At 34.1% G+C, this 22,517-nt stretch overlaps 2 protein-coding genes across 19 annotated transcripts in view; one reads left to right on the top strand and one right to left on the bottom strand.

The window, feature by feature from the left end:
• slc12a5a (solute carrier family 12 member 5a) overlaps window positions 1–22,517 on the top strand; it is a 2,560,186-nt gene that overhangs the window by 877,461 nt on the left and 1,660,208 nt on the right. For 9 of the 18 annotated variants that reach the window (XR_015494310.1, XM_087258148.1, XM_087258146.1 and 6 more), the window contains exon 1: window positions 9,692–9,940. The exons of the other annotated variants lie outside the window; for them this stretch is intronic. Coding sequence is in view for 8 of the 9 variants with exons in the window: in XM_087258148.1 (XP_087114274.1) it covers window positions 9,886–9,940 (55 nt within the window). In the remaining variant the exon portion in view is untranslated. Of the gene's footprint in view, window positions 1–9,691; window positions 9,941–22,517 lie in introns of those variants that run through there. 18 annotated transcript variants of the gene reach the window in all.
• nav1b (neuron navigator 1b) overlaps window positions 1–22,517 on the bottom strand; it is a 947,042-nt gene that overhangs the window by 23,713 nt on the left and 900,812 nt on the right. The window lies entirely within an intron of this gene.

The following is a 22,517-nucleotide window of genomic DNA, read 5'->3' as shown; positions in this document are numbered from 1 at the left end:
TCCATAGTAAAAGCGACATTTTGTGTCTGCCTTTTTGTTTATTTCCGGGAGTTCATTGGCATTTTCTCGCACGTAAATTCTGACTAATCGATAAGCAGTTTAGGAACTATGTTTAATAACATCTGGCCATTGAGAGATGTGGATTTTGTCAGATGACTGCATTTTGCTTATTTTCAACTGGTTCGGACCAAAGCCAGCAGTGTGGAGTTAAAACAACCCAAAGACGGCTAAAAATGCAACAATGTATCATTTATTGCCCTTGGTCCGGACCAAATGAAGCAAACTACAGATGTGAAAGCACCCTTAGCGACTTTCATTTCATTCATTTTTCTTCAGCTTAGACATTTATTTATCAGGGGTCGCCACAGTGGAAGGAACCAGCAACTATTCCGGCATACGTTTTACGCATCCTGCTTCCAGCTACAACCCAGTGCTGAGAAACATCCATACACAATCATTCACGCTCATACACTACGACCAATTTAGTTTATCCGCTTCTCCTATAGCGCATGTGTTTGGACTGTGGGGGAAACCGGAGCACCCGGAGGAAACCCACACCCACGGGCGTTGCGAGGGTCAAAAGGGATAAGGGGCTAAACCCCAAAGAAGCTTTTGAAAATGTCATTTTCTGCATGTTTTCAAGTCTGAAAATAGGATTTATTTTATAGTGTGAGTTTTTATTCGATGTGATACAAAGCTACAAACATGTTCATTTGGACAGGGTGATTAACTAAGGTGTAGTGTTGTCAAGATACTGGAATTTCTAAATTCTATACCAACACAATATTGATATTCAATAGGCTACTATTTTTGATATAATAACAATTGAATCAAAAAATAGTACAAAAAATAAAAATAAAGATCTATATGTTAGAAATATGTTTATTCAAATTTCTTTTTTTTCCAGTTTTCCTCAAAATAGGTTGATGTGGGCATTGTAGCACTTTAAATGAATGTAATGGCTGTTTCATTCACACTTGAGCAGAATTCCACATATGCCTCACAAAAGTAGTAGAACATTAATCCCTAATATTGATGAAGGCATCCAGCAATTGCTGTAGTTGAATGAAAATAAGATCTGAATAATCATTAAAAGGCTTTAATTGATCATTCTTCCAACCATCTTAGGTATTTTCATAAGAAAGTCGATTTATAATTACATGCTAACTAACATAGCATGTTACATTCGAATTTAGCTGTAAAATAATATGCTAGATGCATGAGCTCACTGTGATTTACCTATTCCAGAAACAGACGTGACTGGCTACGTCATTTCTAGATAAATATGTCTACATATCTATATCTAGAAAGCTAGATCATATCTAGAAAGATGGTAAACGTAACAATTTACGTTTTTCTGACTAATTTGCATGTATTTACATTGATATGATGCACATTTTATTGATTATAGTTATTTTATTTCACCAAAGCTACACACATTTTATACTGTGAAAACAAATATGAAGCTTCGTCAGTAGTTGGAACTTCATTTTGGCAAAACAGTTGTATTATCACCTCATCAGCTTCAGCTCCTAAAAATAATGAGCGAATGAAGACTTTTATTTTTTTAACACCATGTGACAACAGTGCCACTCCCACCTGCGAGTAGAAACAGGTAGTGCTGAACAGCTGACTATTTAATAACCCGACACAAACGCTGCGTTAAGTGGAATGCATATGATGTATGTGGTCATTTTAAGTACTCAGAGTACAAATGTAAATGTTATACAACCTATTTTTATTTAGGTCCAACATATTCCAAAAGATCAGGGGCTTTTGACAATACATCAAGTGCTTAAGCCTGCGAAGCACCCCCCTCGCAACGCCACAGACTTATACAGTATATGAATACATGTGACCACACTAGAGCTCTTGTTGTATTATCCTCTGAAGTGTCCTTGTGTGAGTGCTTTCTGACTCAAACCAGCAGTCTGGGGTTGTGAATCGAGCCGCAGGGCAGTCAGGTGTGTAAACCTAGTCACGTAAAAGGTCTGTGTCATTGTGTGTGTATGTGTGAGTGCCTTGCATTCCCCCCACCAAATGTCCCCACAAGTATAGCAATATCAGTCAATTTTGACATATTTGTGGTCCCCCTGTGGAAAAACACTTGTAAATCACACAGAATGAAGTATTTTAAAAATCTGTGTGGGTGGATTTTAGGGGTAGTGTTTGGGTACGAATTTAAAGTCTGTACAGTATAAAAATCGTTACGTCTATGGGAAGTCCCCATAAAGATAGCTGTACGTGTGTGTGTGTGTGTGTGTGTGTGTGTGTGTGTGTGTGTGTGTGTGTGCGCGCTCCCTTTCCACCCCAGCTGTGTGTTGATGCCACCTGATCCTGCCCTGCTCTGTGTACAACAACTCTCACTACTGACCCACAATCCTCAGCGGTTGGTTTTGGCCCCAGGGCAGACATCAGACATGCTCACCTGGAGCTCAGCACTTCTCTGACTCGCTCCGTCATGGATGTCTTTGGTTATGTCACTTTACATTGGTTTGGACTGTTTAACAGCCTATAGACCTAAGCTGCCAGCCCACTGTGTAATATGTACAGTTGAAGTCAGAATTATTAGCCCCCTGAATTATTAGCGCCCCTGTTTTTTTTTTCCCCAAATTTCTGTTTAATGGAGGGAAGACTGTTTCAGCACATTTCTAAGCATAATAGTTTTAGAAACGTATTTCTAATAACTGATTTATTTTATCTTTGTCATGATGACAGTAAATAATATTTGACTAGATATTTTTCAAGACACTTCTATACAGCTTAAAGTGACATTTAAAGGCTTAACTAGGTTAATTAGGTTAACTAGGCAGGTTAGGGTAATTAGGCAAGTTATTGTATAACGATGGTTTGTTCTGTTGACTATCGAAAAAAAAATAGCTTGAAGGGTTTAATAATTTTGTCCCAAAATAGTTTTTAATAAAATTTAAAACTGCTTTTATTCTAGCCAAAATAAAAAAATAAGACTTTCTCGAGAAGAAAAAATATTATCAGACATCCTGTGAAAATGTCCTTGCTCTGTTAAACATCATTTGGGAAATATAAAAAAAAAGAAAAAAAATCAAAAGGGGGCTAATAATTCTGACTTCAACTGTATACAGTTGATGTCAGAATTATTAGCCCCCCTGCATTATTAGCCCTCCTATATATTTTCCCCAATTTCTGTTTGATGAAGAGACGATTTTTCAGCACATTTCTAAACATAATAGAATTACTTACTCATTTCTAATAACTGATTTATTTTCTCTTTGTCATGATGACAGTAAATAGTATTTGACTAGATATTTTTCAAGACACTTCTATACAGCTTAAAGTGACATTTAAAGGCTTAATTAGGTTAATTAGGCAAGTTATTGTATAGTGATGTAAATATAGCTTAAGGGGCTAATACTTTTTATCTTAAAATGGTTTAAAAAATAAAAACTGTTTTTATTCTAGCCGAAAAAAAAAAACAAAAAAGACTTTTTCCAGAAGAAAAAATATTATAGGAAATACAGTGAACAAATTTTATTGCTCTGTTTTCATGTGGGAAATATTTGAAAAAAAAGAAATAATAATTTTGACTTTAATATAAATAACATATATGTATACTATGCATAGTGTATATATATATATATATATATATATATATATACACACTATGCATAGTATACATATGCCCCCTTTCGATTTTTTTTCTTTTTTAAATATTTCCCAAATGATTTTTAACAGAGCAAGGAAATTTTCACAGCATGTCCGATAATATTTTTTCTTCAGGAGAAAGTCTTATTTTTTTTATTTCGGCTAGAATAAAAGCAGTTTTTAATTTTTAAAAAAACATATTTGGGACAAAATTATTAGCCCCTTTAAGATATTTTTTTTTCTTTAGTCTACAGAACAAACCATTGTTATACAATAACTTGCCTAATTACCCTAACCTGCCTAGTTCACCTTATTAACCTAGTTAAGCCTTTAAATGTCACTTTAAGCTGTATCAAAGTGTCCTGAAAAATGTCAAGTAAAATATTATTTACTGTCATCATGGCAAAGATAAAATAAATTAGTTATTAGAAATAAGTTTTTAAAACTATTATGATTAGAAATGTGCTAAAACAATCTTCCCCCCATTAAACAGAAATTTGGGAAAAAAAATAAACAGGGGTGATAATAATTCAGGGGGGCTAATAATTCTGACTTCAACTGTACCAATAAACCAATAAACCAAAAGTAAAAAAGAAAAGAAAAAAATCCAGTTGCAGCACGTACCTGAGACTTGGCAACCACATAGCAATACCATGGCAACTACACATGCATCAATTTTGCTAAAATTGCTTGCTTGCTTGATTGATTGGCTGAATGCATGTACTGTATATGCCGGAAATTAGGAATGTAAATGGTGTGTGTGATGTTACGGGGACTGTGGAGTCTCCGCCATCGTTATCGTCTTCTGTGTTTCTGCGCTGCTGGAGGTGCGTTCAGGAGAGCGAGTGCTGACAGATTTTGTAATTGAGTGCTTACAGGTCACAGACCATTTCAGACTCACGCTGCCCTCCGCAACAGAGTCTTCCTGACAGCTCTTAGCCCAAAATAGCCCCGTTCCAGCTGAGTCGCACAAGTGGCTTGTCTTTTAGCATGGCGTGGAATGGAGAAGGAGAGACGCACACCGTTCTGAGAGCATCAATCATGACAATCACACATTCCTTCTGTGTGTGTGTGTGTGTGTGCGTGTGTGTGTGTGTGTGCGTGTGTGTGTGTGTGTGTGTGTGTGTGTTCACTAAATAATTCAACATGTGAGCATTACTCTATTTATATGATATATAGGTGTATTTGTTATTGGTTGTGATGGCTGCTGGATATTGATTGTTATGGTATGCAGAGAAATGCCGTACATGTGGATGGGTTTTTATTTTTATAAATATTACATTTATTATTATTATTATTATTATTATTATTATTATTATTATTATTATTATTATTATTATTATTGTTGTTGTTGTTGTTGTTGTTGTTGTTATTAATATTATTATTATTATAAATTTACATTATTATGATTATTATAAACATACCTTATGATTATTATTATTAGTAGTAGTAGCAGTAGTAGTAGTAGTTTTTTAACATTTGTCTTTGCACAATTAGACATAATATGCTAATTATATAGCATTGTTATTAATAATAACATTCAGGAATAATGTTTTGTTTTATGACAATTATTATTACAAAATCTATATCCATCTATACAAATCATTAATATTATAAATATTCAGACAATGACAACTGTTATTACAAAGTTTTATTCATTGATTTAAATCATTAAATCTAATAAAATAATATATTTAAGTAAAAGTAAACAATTATAATAAACAGTTATGTATTCTGTAATATATAATAATATTAATAATTCTTGTTGTTGTTATTGTTTAGATATTGTAAAATTAATAATAATAATAATAATAATAATTATTATTATTATTATTATTATAACATTCAGTAATTATTTTTGTGTTTTATAATAATAACTGTTATTACAAAGTTTTTTTAATTGATTTAAATAATTAAATCTATTAAAATAATATATTTAAGTAAAAAAAATAAACAGTTATATTTTCTGTAATATATTATAACAATAATAATAAAGAATTAAAATAATAATATTTTAATAATAATAATAATAACGATTATTATTTTTGTTGTTATTGTTATTGTTTTGATGCTATTGTTATTAATAATATTAGTATTAATAATAATACTAATTATTATTATTATTATTATTATTATTATTATTATTACATTCAGTAATTATTTTTGTATTTTATAATGGTAACTGTTATTACAAAGTTTTTATTCATTGATATAAATAATTAAATATATAATAAAATAATATATTTAAATATTTTTTTTGAAATTATATATTTTAATAAAGAGTTATATTATATGTAACAATAATATTAATAATAATTCTTAGTATTAATAATAATAATAACAATGATAATAATAATCATAATAGTAATAATAATAAAATACAATATCACCTTTTTATTATTATTATTTTAATAATATTATTACTTGGTAGTTATTTTTCAACATTTAAGATATTCATTTTGTTTCCAGTATTATTGAATCACAAATGAAAATTTTATTGATTTTTATATGAACTTGGTGTCGTATAGAACACAGGTATAAGTATTAGCCATGTGGTAACTCAGTTATTTAAAAAAAAAAAAAAAAAAAAAAAGCTTGAACAGGCATCCTGAATATTGCTCCATCTCCTGCTGTAAAAATGAGCACCAGTGACTGGACAGAAATCACCTGAGATTAACAAACCAGCTGATCTTGTTATCTCTACAATTTCAATCTCATTCTCACTTCAGTTTCAACGGGACCCAACATATACGCAAATGCATGAGACATACAGTTGAATTATTCGCCCTCCTGTGAATTTATTTCCTCTTTAAAATATTCCCCAGAGGATGTTTAACAGAGCAAGGAATTTGTTCACAGTATTTCCTATAGTATTTTTTCTTCTGGAGAAAGTCTTATTTGTTTTATTTCGACTAGAATAAAAGCAGTTTTACATTTTTTTAAATACCATTTTAAGGTCAATATTATTAGCCCCCTTAAGCATTATTCCTTTCGTTTGTCTACAGAACAAACAGCGGTCGAATCATGACTTACCTTATTACCCTAACTTTAACCTAATTAAGCCTTTAAATGTCACATTAAGCTGAATACTAGTGTCTTGAACAATATCAAGTCAATTATTATGTGCTGCCATAATGGCAAAGATAAAGCGGTGTGGATGTGCTTGCATCAGGATGATTGAATCAGGATGGTGTGAAATCCCTGTAGATATCAGAAATCATTTATGTGCACTGGAGTGTGTGTGTGTGTGTGTGCCTGTGTGTGTAGTCATTGGAATAATCCCCTCAGCCCGTTCCTCATGTAGACACGTTAATGTCTTTCAGAAGCATGTGGATTGTTTTTGTGACTCGTGGCCAAATGCGTTTTTCTTTCTCTCTTCGGTGACTTCATAGATTCAGTTGTAACTGCAGGCGAGCTGGAATGCGCATCTGTTCTCCGGCTGCATCCGAACGCATCAGCTGGGAGAATCTGAATGGAGCATTCGGATAAAAGACTCCAGCTTGCATCTGTGCGCTTCTTCTTTTCCCTTCTCCATTTTATTCTTTCCCGCTTCTGTTTGCTCCGAGCGTGGCTGATGTGAGCCCGCTGATCGCATTGATTGTGTTATTGTACAAAACAAATTTGCGGGCGCAGAATGCAGTTATTTAGTGGCGAGCTGCTGGAGAGGATTTGAACAAACTACAGTAGATTTTCAGGATGTCAATCAGGTGAAAGCCTTACAAAGTGAAATTACATTACCTTATGCCGAGTTCAGACTGCAAGATTTTAGCCATGATTTTGACTCGAAGACCGGTTTTGAGACATCGACGACGAATGCCTGAAATCACAGGTAAATCGATGCTCGTGCATGTGAGTGACAATCGCACAGTATAAACCAACCCAGGCTCATTCTGAAAACGCAGCCCCGCGGACGTTTCTAGAGAACGCGATTCTAGAGAACGGCGCTCCTCTTCGCTCTCGCAGGCTGACGCCTCACCTCCGTGTGGAGGGCTTTCCCACCGCGACCAGCTTGTCCACTTAGCTAGTTGTGTTACGACGGCCGAGCGGAGGCCTGGAAGGGATTCGGCTGCGGTCATCGGGTTCAAGTCCGGGAAAGAGCAGTTCCAGAACTCAGGTAAGACAAAAAACATAATCCCAAAAAAAACGAGTTCATAAGAGAATGCGGTGAAATCCGAAAACGTGGTCAAACTCAGACGAGGGCTTTTCTTTTTCTGGACGGCTTTTGTAAAATGTTGCTTGGGTTTAGGGAAGGAGGAGGAGAAGGAGGAGAGTGGGTCGGCCAATTGGCCAGCCTCCCAGTCAACCGTTTAGTCATTCAGTCAGTCAGTCGGACAGACGGTCACTCGACAGCGGCCTCTGGCGGCTTTTTATGCGAGAACAGCGGGGGTGCGAACAGCGCTCGCAAGAGGCATTCTAGATGTGAAAAAGCGCATACAGCGGCCTCTCGTGGATTCGCGAAAACAAAAACTGCACAAATACGTACCTCCCGGGAGGTATTTTGCGGTCTCCAGAAACGTCTGCAGGGCTACGTTTCCGGAACAAACCTGGGTTGGTATAAACCTTGTGTTACGATGGCCGAGCGGAGGCCTGGAAGGGAGCCGTCTGCGATGACTGGGTTCAAGTACGGGAAAGAGCAGTTTCAGAAATCAGGTAAGACAAAAAAACATGATCCAAAAAAAAAGCGAACGAGTTCATAACGGGGAGAATGTGGTGAAATCCGAAAACGTGGTCAAACTCAGACGAGGGCTTTTTTTTTCTGGACGGCTTTTGTAAAATGTTGCTTGGGTTTAGGGAAGGAGGAGGAGAAGAAGGAGAGTGGGTCGGCCGATTGGCCAGCCTCCCAGTCAACCGTTTAGTCATTCAGTCAGTCAGTCGGACAGACGGTCACTCGACAGCGGCCTCCGGCAGCTTTTTACGCGAGAACAGCGGGGGTGCGAACAGCGCTCGCAAGAGGCATTCGAGACGTGAAAAAGCGCATACATCGGCCTCTCGTGGATTTGCGAAAACAAAAAGTGCACAAATACGTACCTCCCGGGAGGTATTTTGCGGTCTCCAGAAATGTCCGCAGGGCTACGTTTCCAGAACAAACCTGGGTTGGTATAAACCTTGTGTTACTATGGCTGAGCAAGGGAGCCGGCTGCGATGACTGGGTTCAAGTACGGGAAAAAGCAGTTTCAGAAATCAGGTAAGACAAAAAAACATGATCCAAAAAAAAGCGAACGAGTTCATAACAGGGGGTGAATTCGGTGAAATCTGAAAACGTGGTCAACCTCAGACGAGGACTTTCCTTTTTTAGGACGGCTTTTGTAAAATGTTGCTTGGGTTTAGGGAAGGAGGAGGAGGAGGGTGGGTCGGCCGATTGGCCAGCCTCCCAGTCAACCGTTCAGTCATTCAGTCAGTCAGTCGGACAGACGGTCACTCGACAGCGGCCTCCAGCATAATTATAATAAATATTTATTTATTTATTTATTTTATTTATTGTTTTGTCTTTTGTTTCAAGTATCCCTGGATATTGTATACTCTAATCTTTTGACATATTTTAGTAGAATTATTATTTATTATTTTTTTAATAACTTGCTTTTTAAATTACTGTTATTTATTAATTTATTTATTTTTGTTATTGATGTTGTTTTATTTTTTGTCATATTTTATGGATCTCTGTATATTGTTTTTGGTACGTTAGTATATTTTTTGCTGTATTTAAATTATTATTTTTTTTAATATTTTTTAAATTAGTAATTTTTGTCTTGTTTCAGGGATCCTTGGCTCAAATCTTTACACACTTACTCAACTCAAATCTTTACACACTTTTTAATAAATATATTACTGAATATTTTAAAATAATTCTCATTAATTTAAATAATTATTAGACATTTTTGTAAATGTTTCAGCTCCTATGCTGAGCGTACGCAGAAGAGCATGTGTGCACAGATCCCGATGTGTGGGAGAGCGAGTGTGTTCTCCATCATCCAGTAAACTCCAGCCGCTCAGAGCTCTCATACACACTCCTCCTACGAGAGAGAGAAAGAGAGAGAGAGAGAGAGAGAGAGAGTCACGCTACAGCCAGCAGAGCAGCGGAGAGAAGAGAAGAGCGCAAGAAGAGGAGAATCGCAGGAGAGAATCGCGCATCTCTCGCTGATTTATCTCTGGGCTGTAGCAGGTGGACAGCAGATCAGATCAGTCCATCTTCTTCATCCCACACGTCTCCTCGTCTGCTCTTCAGCTTTATTTAGCAGAGTTTTGGGAGAGCGTTCGAACGGCAGGATGGTCAACAACCTGACCGAATGCGAGGAGGCAGAGGGAGCCGCCAACAGTCAGGGTGAGTGCAGGAATGTGCCAGGATTTCTGCTCTGTCTTTACTGCACGCCTGCTGTGAGCCGAATAGCAATGGGCTGTTTTAGTGGTGTGTGTGTTCTTGTGTTGGAGACCCGTGCTGTGTGTGTGTGTTTACACTAAACGCAGATAAAGCTGTGGTGGAAGGGGAACCTCGCTCTGCCGTCATTCAGAGTCATGATGCTTTATATCAACTCCTCTGACGGAGGCTCATTGCTTGATTCTGTCTTTCGTCTGATTCTGTATTGGAGCATGGGTTGATTTGGGGTCTGTTATTGAGCTGCTGTTTAAGCTTTATGCATTTTTTTTCTTAAATGTTGAGTTATTTATTTTATTGAATATTTTATTTATTGTTATTATTGTGTAATTCTATATTTTTCTTTGACTTCAGTGGGAATAGTCACTTTATTATTAATTACTATTTATTAATATATATATACATATATATATATATATGTATATGTGTGTGTGTGTATGTGTGTGTGTGTGTGTGTGTGTGATACAATCATATATAATACAATTTATGTATATTTTATGTATATTTTAATGCATTTTTGTATTTTATGCATATTTAATTGTATTTCATATTTTGCTCTTCTTTTATATATTTTATTTTAAGCATGTTGTATTTTTTATATTTTGTTATTATATATAATTTGTATATAATTTTATTTTATTATAAATCCATTATTTTATGCATATTTTCGTTTTAGTTATTTATATATAAATTATGTATTTTATTTTATAATGTTTTATTTTATGCATATTTTATTTGGTTTTAGTTATTTATGTATCATTTCTATATTTTATTTTATAATATATTATTTTATGCATATTTTATTTTGGTTTTAGTTATTTATATATAATTTATATATTTTATTTTAGAATGATGTATTATTTTATGCATATTTTGTTTTAAAATTAAGTTATTTATATATAATTAATATATTTTATTTTATAATTAATGCAGTATTTTATGCATATTTTATTTTATAATTTGCTATTTATATATAGTTTATATATAATTTAATTTTATGATAAATGCATTATTTTATGCATATTTAATATTTTGTTATTTATAAATACTTTGTATATAATTTTACTTTACAATAAGTCTTTTATTTTATGCATATTTTAAACTTTGACTTATAAATAATTTATAAATAATTCTATATTTTATATTTATGTATTATTTTATGCATATTTAATATTTTGTTATTTATATACAATTTTACTCTATATTAAATGTATTGTTTTATGCATACTTTATCTTAAATTTTGTTATATATATATATATATATATATATATATATATATATATATATATATATATATATATATTGATGTTTATTTATTTTTTTATTATTATTATGCAGTTCATTTTTTTTTTTATCTGATTTAATTTTTCCCCTTCGAGCGAAGTGCGCTGTAAATGTTGCTGCTGTAAAATCTCATCTATCAGGTCGGCATTGCATAAGTCTCCATCACTGTAACAGAAGCGTCGTGGTTCAGTCAAACGTTTGCAGCTCCAATCCTTGCACAATGACAACACAATTCAGTCACATTTGGCTTTGACTCCGTAATGCACCTTCTTATCCTTCATGATCAGTGTGTTTAACAGCTGTCTGTGTGTTTGGACACTTTGATCTCATCAGCAGGCAGTTTTTCACATCACAAACACAGAGCTGCGTGGCACAAATCACATTACAGAGCTGTGTTTAATGTGATTGTCATCCTTTTGTAGCTATGGATTGTTGTTTAGTCTACATCTAGTGTTGCTGTCACAAATTTGGTACCTTTTGTCTATATAATGCTCTATAAAGCCAGTCCCAGAATGATATCCAGGTTAGTGGATGTGCCGCTGACCATGGTGCTGATTTGAGTCTGAGCCGCCTGTCACTGTCCAGGGTCCTGATTTATCCCTTTCATTATGAGCTGAGGCGGATTATCAGGAGATTTGGGCGAGCGTCTCACTGTCCCACTACACTAAGATGAAAGGCATCCGTCCTCCAGATGCTTTCTGCGTCATCCGCTCAGGCATATTCATGAGATATTCATTATTTGCAGGAGAGTTTGTTCCAGGCTTTATGAACAAAGAATTTGTTTAGCAGGGTGTACATGCTGGTTAAAAAAAACATCAAAGTTGGGAAGAATCTTTCATCTGCATATTAGAATTTCAAGTGTCACTGATGACTTGACTAATCTAATGACTTGAGTCATTTTTTCAAAACACAAACTTGTTATTACAGTTGAAGTCAGAATTATTAAACCCCCTTTATTATTAGCCCCACTGTTAATTAGCAAAAAAAATAATAATAATAATAATTTGTAAAAAAATTTAACAGCCATTTTAAGGTAAATTATTAGCCCCATTAAGCTATATATTTTTGATAGTCTACAGAACAAAACCATCGTTATACAATAAATTGCCCAATTACCCTAACCTACCTAGTTAACCTAATTAACCTAGTTAAGCCTTAAAATATCACTTTAATCTGTATAGAAGTGTCTTAAAAAAATATCTAGTCAAATATTATTTACTCTCATCATGACAAAGATAAAATAAATCAGTTATTAGAAATGAGTTATTAAAACTATTATGATTAGAAATGTGTTGAAAAAATGTGCTGTCCATTAAACAAAATTTGGAGGAAAAAAAATAAACAGGGGGGCTAATAATTCTGACATCAAGTGTGTGTGTGTGTGTGTGTGTTTAATTATTATTTACTATATTATTATTATTATTATTAATAATACACTTATAATATTATATAATTATTTTTGTATTATTAAATTAAAATATTTGTATATATTTTTATAAATTAAATAAAAAAATACCACATATTTTAATACTAATAATAATAATTATTATTTTTTGTATTAAAATATGTGGTATTTTTTATTTATTTTATAAAAATATAAACAAATATTTTTAATACAAGTAAAAATGAAAAAAAAAATAATGTTGGAACAAATTTCAAATGTGTAATATTACATACACTTTAACAATATTACATACCATTTAAAATGTTAAATATTGCCTATAATATTTATATAAATATGTATACATGCATACATAAATATGCATTTAATAAAAAAAGTGATTAAATTTTGTATATTTATTTATTTATGTACCCTATCAGTTGTGTATATACCGACATTTTGCATCATTTTCATAATGATTTAATGATTTTCTCTTTTCTTTGAGAAATAATGACAGACCGAATGCATTGTATATTTAAGTAGAGCTTGATCTCTGTTCTGGCCTATTAGTATCAGCAACCATAACTGATTTATTATTTTATTTCATGACATTTCATTTAGCTTTATTTGTGTCCTTTAGGGACAAGAATGACTCCAGTGATCTGAGAGTTCTGACCTGTCGCTATGAGCTATTGCTCACTGATGTGTGATTTTCGGTGTAGTCTAATTGCATTTATCAGGTCAGCATTGCATAAATCTTCACCACTGCGTCTGTGACAATAGTGACACTTAACTGAAGGAATTTCTGCTTTCCTCTGAACATAAATGAGTATTTACATTTCATTTTATTCACATAAATTGGCGGTTCAATCCACTGTGTCGAGCCCTGGTAAATCAGTGACTAAGCCAAAGAAAAATGAATCAATGTTACTCACATGGGTTTAGTGCATGCACATCTGTTTATATTATTTCAGGTTTGTTTAGTTAGTGCAGGTTTTTCACCCTATAAACCAAATTGCAATATTAGAACACATTGCTGCAGCATTCCAGCAAGCACAACTTTCCATTTACCATACATATCTATCTATCTATCTATCTATCTATCTATCTATCTGTCTGTCTGTCTGTCTGTCTGTCTGTCTGTCTGTCTGTCTGTCTGTCTGTCTGTCTGTCTGTCTGTCTGTCTGTCTGTCTGTCTGTCTGTCTGTCTGTCTGTCTGTCTGTCTGTCTGTCTGTCTGTCTATCTATCTATATAGATATCTATATATATATATATATATATGTGTGTGTGTGTGTGTGTGTGTGTGTGTGTGTGTGTGTGTGTATATATATATATATATATATATATATATATATATATATATATATATATATATATATATATATATATATATGCTGTGCCCTAATTTGCATACCATCCATGCTAAATAGCATTTGAAAATAGAATTAGTGTACTACTAAATCATGTTAAAAAGGGTTCCTGGATGGTCTATTATTTTTGTAGAAATTTGGAGAATTCAAAGAAATTCACTAATATTGCCCTTAACACATTGCGCATTGGATGTGAATTCCAATACAACTACAAACATGGTGGATGCATGAGACCAGCCATCAAGTGGCTGTTTCTAGAAGATTATTTATTAAACTACCGGTTAAATTGTATTTTATTAACGTCTACCCTAACCCCAACATTAAACCCAACCCTCACAGTAATGTAAAAATTAATTCAGTCTTGTTGTACAGCATCACAAGGCTTATTACGGATACATTACAAGGTCTACATTTCTGTGTACAGCGAAATACAAAACCTTGGGTACGTCTGCTCACAGTTTTTGTTTTTTGCAAATGAACTTTCACAAAAGTTAACTTACCCTATTTAAGTTGACATAATGAGGTATTTAATAGGGATGTAACAATATTGTAAATACCGTCATACCACAATAGTAATTTTTTTCAATATTACCCTAGGCGCATGACTCAATAAAACTATATTACTGAGAAAAGTTTGCTCAGGCGAATGAAGCGAACGGGAGGTAGCGGGAACTACAATTCCCATCAGCCTAGGCGTGGCCATCATCCTTTGCGGTCTGTTGTCACTACAGATCCAGTAATGCGGAAATGGAGTGTGCTGCTAGTAGCGGGGAAGAAAAAGAGCTGGAAATGATCGAACCTAAAGCGGGTTTTAAATCGGATGTGTGGAAGCATTACGGTTTCTTTCTAAAACGATACGAAAAAGGAGAAAAGGTGACAGACAAAGAAAAAAACAGTATGCAGGCGCTGCCAGACTGTGGTAAATATAAGTGGGGGAATACGACTAAAAACAGTCATGGGGACTGCAGAACACAGCACACTTGTTAGATTGATGCAGACATTGACTTGTACCGCAAAGAGACCTCTATCTCACTCATGGCTTGTCCTCTCAAGTGGTGGAAAGACAATGCACAACGTTACCCACTGCTGTCAACCTTGGCTAAATCATATCTCTCTGTCCCAGAAACCTCAGTCCCAAATGAGAGGGTTTTTTTTTCTGTTGCAGGGGACATGCCCAGAGATCCCAGCTTTTACCAGATTATAGTTATATGATAATTTTACTTTAAAAACCCATCTCTATCTAAGAGAGTGAGTGATTAAATGTTGAATGTGATGAGTTTTCAACAATACTAAATTAAAACTTTATTTTTTTTTATATGGTTAAATAGTTTTTTGTTATTAAAATTGAAAAAGTTCCTGTTTTGAAACTTACAGATAGATGGCTAATTTGTATGTCATTGACATGTTCAGTGCTAAGGTAAATAAACACTTTTGGCACTTTTTTCGAGTCTTTTCATTAGTTTTGTTTTTCCTGTAAATATTCAATAAATACCGTACCGTGCCATTCATACCGAGGTATTATCGTACCGTGAAATTCTGATACTGTTACATCCCAAATTTTTAATTAACTCATTACCTTCAACACTGAGTTCAAAACTCTTTTCAAATGAGTAAAATTAGTTTTCAATCAATTTTGAGATAACTCCACTCATTTCATTTGATAAAGCTGACTGTTGGGTTTTACAGTGTCGGTGAATTGGGACGCAGCATTAGTTTTATGAATAGTTTCTACTTTGATCACTTGACCCTCCCCTGTGAAGCAGTATTTGGGTGCTCATCAACAGTGTGATAAATTGGAGGATGTCAGAGATGAACTTTCAGAGAGTCTTTCCAAGATAAGAGGTTATTGTGTTATTTGTCAGCGCCGTGACTGTGTGGATTGTACAGTGACACAGGGATGATCAGTCACTGGTTTACAGTGTGAACGCTGATGATTAATGCAGTCGTCATGCAGTGATGGGGTCTGTGTGCAGTCCTGTGTCTTATGAAGGTCTGCTTTGAAACCCTGTGAGCTTCCAGTTTAGATGGCATTTTAAAGAAACACTTCGCTTTGTGTACAGTAAAGGCTTATTTTACAACTTCACCACAGTTAAACGGTTGATTTTTAATAATATTTGTGAATCTATTCAAAGGGAGGTGGCTCAATGATTAGCACTGTCACCTCATCGCAAGAAGGCCGCTGGTTTGAGTCCTGGCTGGGCCATTTGGCATTTCTGTGTGGAGTTTGTGTTGGTGTGGGTTTCCTCTAGGTGCTCCGGTTCCCCCTGCAGTCCAAAGTCATGTGGTATAAGTGAATTGGACACTAAATTGGCTGTGGTGTATGAGTGTGTGTGTGTGTATGGGTGTTTCCCAGTACTGGGTTGTGGCTGAAAGGGCATATGTGTTAAACATGCTGTAATAGTTGGTGGTTCATTCTGCTGTGGGTTAATTGTCAGGACAGACAGCTAAACACCTAAACAATAAACAAAACACAGGTCAAAATCACAAGACGAGGAAAACGCTTTGTAATGCTAACAGAAAACAAGACTCAGCAATGTGTGTGAGAATGTGAGGTGTATAAATATTCAGTCTATCATGAGCTTCAGCTGTGTAGTTCCTTAGAGTTTGTAGTTCATTACAGTGAAGTGATCTTCAGCACTCAACACTGCAGGCGCACCTATCACTTTTAAAGTGGGTCTGAACATATGTTTAAGGGAAAGATGGTTGACACACTAGGAGAGGGCTTTATTATTGTGGATGTGATTGAAATGTAAATGTCCAGGGGGAGAAAGAAAGACTTATGTTGAAGTGTGTTTCTGCAGCTCCTCTGGGTGCAGATCTGTGTGTTTGTCTGTTTTGTCTCTCTTCATCCAGGGGTTAATGACCGTCTCTCACCGCAGCGTCTGCTGAAGCTCTTTAAAAACGTTTAGTTAGGCCTGACTGTAATAACACTGTAAGAGCCCGTGAGCGGCCCTCGCTCTCTCTTAATGCGTCACCGGAGTCTTTAAATGACACTTTGAACCGCTAATATATATTAATGTCACTGCATTAGATAGAAAATGCTTTGAAATTAATGTAGCATTAAAGAATCAGGACTCAAATATTTGTGACCTTATTTTTTGCATACTTCAAAAAAGTCTATGGGAAAATCTAGGGAACCAGTTTTATGCTAGCAGCCGATTGACCTATAAGGTGAAGTCATAGTTCCTCCACTCTATAAGACAATCTCAATATTTTTTTTTTTACTTTAATTATTTTTTTATTCTAGTGAGGTTTTTGTGGTATTTATTTTTATGCTTTTAATGAAATAACATTTAAACCTGAAGCAGCATTCAAGTTGAAGGCTAGTCAGAGCTGCGTTTTTAGATTGTGATTGCTAGTTGATCCACAAATGTATTTTTCGGTGAACAAAGCACCATAAAAACTTGATGATACTATTGATGACTCGGTCATGATTAGCCTAGTTAATTCCCTTAAAGCATCTCCATGCGGTCTCTGTGTGCGCTGCTACAGTATATCAGTCAAAAACTTCTCCGCTTTTATTTACCTTTAAACAACATGTGGCAGTCAGGATTTATCAGGGGGTGTGAATAATTCAACACAAGCTAATTGTGAAAATGTACCCCATATACATTCCTGGAGAGCGTGAATATGGAGCCAGAGCTAAGTACATGTTGTTCATTTACTGTAATCATTACTATTGGAATGTGAAGAGTCTTTCAACCAGCACAACAAAAAAAAAAAATATTCTTTACATGTCCTGTACATGGGGTTGAATTGAGAATAAAGCTGACTTTGACTTGACTTTGACTTTGAAAACAAAAACTGCAAAAAAAAAAAAACATAGCTCCTGGGACGTATTTTGCAATCTCCAGAAATGTACATGGCGTACGTGTCAATAATGAGCCTGGGTATGAATAATTTAAGACTTGACTGTACACATGTAGGACTGTACATACATTTGACTACTGTACATTTGACTGCATCGAGTATTAATAGCCCGTCTGAATTAAGTCAGGAACACTCGCTCCTGTTGCTGTTGGTGTTGACAATCTGGCAACCTGCCATTTGTATATATTTTAAATTTGGACTGCAATATCTAGTTCAATCTTGCATACAACACCTTTAAGTGAACCAGGACTGAATGCATCCGTTTTTTTTGGTTTGAACCGAACAAACCAAGAGAACCAAAAACACACAGAGCAGAAATGCCGATAAATGTGACATCTTGGATGAGAAATGATCAGCATTTTGAATATATGACATCGAGACTTTTTAATTTGCGACTTCAGTGTTGAAATACACTTAGGAGCTGCTGTTGTGAGTGTCTGAATGTGAATTAAAACGACGTGATGAGCTCCGGCAACACACACTCTCAAACACACTCTCCATAAGTCAAACGGCTAATGGGTTCGAAAGGGAAAAACGGTATTTTAATTAAAACTGAGCTCTACAGAAAAGGTGATGGTAATGAATATTAATTCTGTGATAACTGTCAGCCTTAAAACATTTCAACTCTTCAGTGCAAGGCTTTTCTTTTTAATTCTAGTGGCAGATGACAGTATAAGTAATCAAAACTTCACTTATTTAATTGCTTGTTTTCAGCTGAGCATATTTCAGTTGTATTACTGTGATGTGACAATGTTACAATGTAATCGTATTGAATTTGTTACAAATTAATTTTTTCTAATTGCATTTGCTGTTGTAGTGGCTATTTTCTCTAAGGAGGCTCTCTCAGTGGTCAAGAAACAAAGTCTTACCCGGGATGTCTTTTTAAAGTTTTATTCTTTATAAAGAAGATCACAATCATACAGCAACAACAGTTTCTGCAGAGTGAGATACTAAAGCAAAGTGTGTTCACCTTTTTATCTAGTTTGTACTGCTTACGAGGTCAACTCCCAATAAGGCCTCATCTACAATTACGTCAGGCGTCTTCTGCTGTTCGTGCGATATGCTCATAACAACCACACATCCTTCTTAAGCAACCGTAAAAAAGCTTTCACCTAAAGAAATATAGTTATTCATAAAAATGTACACATAGGTTTTATGATGAACATATGGAGAACACAGATACACACACGTGTAATAATGAGTCTTAGACAAGTTTCTAACATATAAAGCTCATCTAAAAATGAATTTCCATTACACTGTACAGTACTTAACCTTCAAATATTAGGATATTCCAACACAATCTTACGGCAATTCGTAACATTTAGATTTAGTGGCTAATTTATATGATTTCGTACGATCTAATTCATACTATTTAGTACGATTTGCTCATCACCCAGTGACGGGTGGGGTTAGGTGCCAGGCCTCCTTTTTAAAATCGTACATTTTCGCACCACTGAACTCGTACGAATTCGTACGATTAAGCCACTAAACTGACAAAACGTAAAATACCTGCGTTTCCTCGTGAGATCTGGCTGTATATTCACCCCTATAACTGCAGATCACGCTCCGGTTTTCCCCCACAAACACATGTGCTGTAGGTGAACTGCTTAAACAAAATTGGGCGTAGTGTATGAGTGTGTCTGTGAATGAGAGTGTGTATGAAAGTTCTGGGTTGTGGCTGTAAGGGCATCTGCTGTGGCGACCCCTAATACATAAGGCACTCAAAAAAAAAAAAAAAAAACTATAAACATGAATGATTGTAGATCGCTCCATTAACCTAAAGATTTCAAAACATTTTGTGATAATTGTTAACTTTTATGGACGAAATAATCTCTGTTGTTATGTGACCTAATTATCTAAACAATTATATATTCATACATTATATAATATTGAAGTTGTAAAATACTTATCTCATGCTTGCATTTGTTGTACCTGGCTTTAGTTGAACACACTTGTGCATCCTTTTGGACATATTTATTTATTTATTTATTTATTTATTTATTTATTTATTTATTTAGTTAGTTAGTTAGTTAGTTAGTTAGTTATTTTTATACATATGTATGATTGTTTGTTTATATATACAGTTGAAGTCAGAATTATTAGCCCCCTTTGCATTTTTTTTTCTTTTTGAAATATTTCCTAAATGATGTTAAACAGAGCAAGAAAATTTTTACATTATGTCTGATAATATTTTTTCTGATAATAAGTCCTATTTGTTTTATTTCAGCTAGAATAAAAGCAGTTTTTAATGTTTTTAAAAACATTTTAAGGTCAAAATTATTAACACCTTAAAGCTAATTTTATGTTTGATAGTCTTTAATTACCCTAACCTGCCTAGTTAACCTAGTTAACCTAGTTAAGCCTTTAAATGTCACTTTAAGCTGTATATATATATATATATATATATATATATATATATATATATATATATATATATATATATATATATATATATATATATATAAAATAGGCTATAAATAAAAACACGAGTGAATGTTTTGAATTAAAAGCTGTAATGTGGCCGTGGTGTGAAGAATGTGGTTATGGAAGAATGAATGTAACGGGAAATGAAAATACTTTAATGTATTTTAAGCTAGTATTTTAATAAAAATCATTAAAATACTAGCTCTAAAGTGACATTGGTGAATTAGTAACGGCTTCCGTTCTGATGTCAGCTGCTGATGAGAATGAATAGCTGAAGAATGTAGTTCCTATTACAAAAAGGTTTTAGACTCTCTGTGTTTGATTTTCTTTTTTATGTACAATATTTTGCCATCAAACTGTTGTATATATATATATATATATATATATATATATATATATATATATATATATATATATATATATATATATATAGTTGTTGTTGTTGTTCTTTTTATTAATAACCAACAGCAGCATTAGCATTATGCAAACTAACTATAATAGGGTTTATGTTGTTGCCGTGCTGATAAACTTTCGGTGACCTGTTATTGTGAGTTTTTTTTTTTTTTTTCATTTTATACGGTTCCTTTTACAGCATCGATGTTGTAATGTAATTAAAATAGAGTTAGACGTTAGAATAGAGTTTGGCATTCATTTTGTTGTTCAAGCGTAAAGCGAAACAAAAAGCTGTTTACTTTCACGCGCCTGTTAGAATCGGCAGGTTAGCGTAGAAGCTCCATTGAATGTACTGGGGTAAATTAAATGTAAATATTTTTAAGACATTACGGGGGTTATGTAGTGTAATGCAGTGCGTCTTGTACAATCTGAGACCCACTTTATATCGGAAATCACTCAGCCAGTGGAGATTGCTGATTTTTAAAGAAAACAGACCTTGAACACGCCGATTTTGCAATGGCATACAGTTCACCAGAAGCGCTTAACCCAGGTTTCTGGCAAATAAAAAGTCCTATTAGCGTACTTCGGCATAGACCCTACTTAAAGGTTTAAAATTCTTGAATTTTTTTTAGTTGTTACTGGGACTGATGGTAAAGAATTGTATGTAAGCAAAATATTAAGAAATAATCAAATGCAGTATAAAAAACATTACAGTAACACAGTAAAATAGCATTAAGATAATGTGCATTTTGATGGAAATGATGTTCTTAATTGTCATGAAAACAATGTCATAAGTCCAAACATCCTTCTTTTGTTGGCTTGGTTTAGCTGTGGTCTTGTTCTGAATTTTCTCTGGACGTGTGATCTTCTGAGTGGACTTAATTTGGGCTGTTTTGCACAAATGCAGCGGCTGTAGGTGCGAGCGTGTAGGAGAGATGTTTTGCAGTTTTTTTTTCTTCTTGCTGTTATCGCCATAGTTACTGCTGTCGCAACAGAGCAGTCGAATGCATTGCTCAGCACCAAGGCCAAGATGTGTGTGTGTGTGTGTGTGTGTGTGTGCTTCATTCAAGAGAGACTCATTTCAAAGTCAATACAAGCGGAAATAAGAAGAAATAATGAGCTGGTCCACAAGGACCCTGAAAAAACAAGTGGCCCAAAGGGAGAAGTAATAAATGACATCACTGCGCTGTCGTGATTCCCTTCTTGTGCTACACAGGAAGTCCTAATATAGACACTGAATAACTAAAAGGAGTGTTGTAGTAAAAATCAATCAGCTTATGGCAACAGGAATGTGCTTTCTAAGCTCTGATGCCTTTTAAATTGGGCAGCAGGTTTATGACTGGGGTTTGCTATTGTTAACTGGGTAGTAAATGCATTTTATTTGTATACAATTTCCAATATTTGTAAAGATTGTGTGTTGTTCGTAATTTATTTTTTTGATTCAAAAAATGTTATGTGTGGACAAATAAAAGATATAAAGTATGTTTTTACATTTATAAATAGTAATTGATGTTGTTGCTTTTCTTGTTACCAACAAATAAACAAAAGTATATTTTAATAATAATAATAATAATAATAATTATTATTATTATTATTATTATTATTATTATTATTATTTATATTGCTACTAAATATTATATTGGTGTTATTATTATTTAGATATATTATTATTTTTATTATTATATTTTTCCCTAAAATGTATTTTCATTTTATTTTATTTTATCCCCCAATTGTATTTTATTTTATTAATAATATTCCCCAATTTGATTAATTTTTTTTTCATTTAATTGTATGATTTTTTT

Source organism: Danio rerio, chromosome 6 (assembly GCF_052040795.2).
Source record: "Danio rerio strain M-AB ecotype USA chromosome 6, GRCz13ab, whole genome shotgun sequence".
In the NCBI taxonomy this organism is placed as follows: domain Eukaryota; kingdom Metazoa; phylum Chordata; class Actinopteri; order Cypriniformes; family Danionidae; genus Danio; species Danio rerio.
This window is presented reverse-complemented; position numbering and strand designations above follow the sequence as displayed.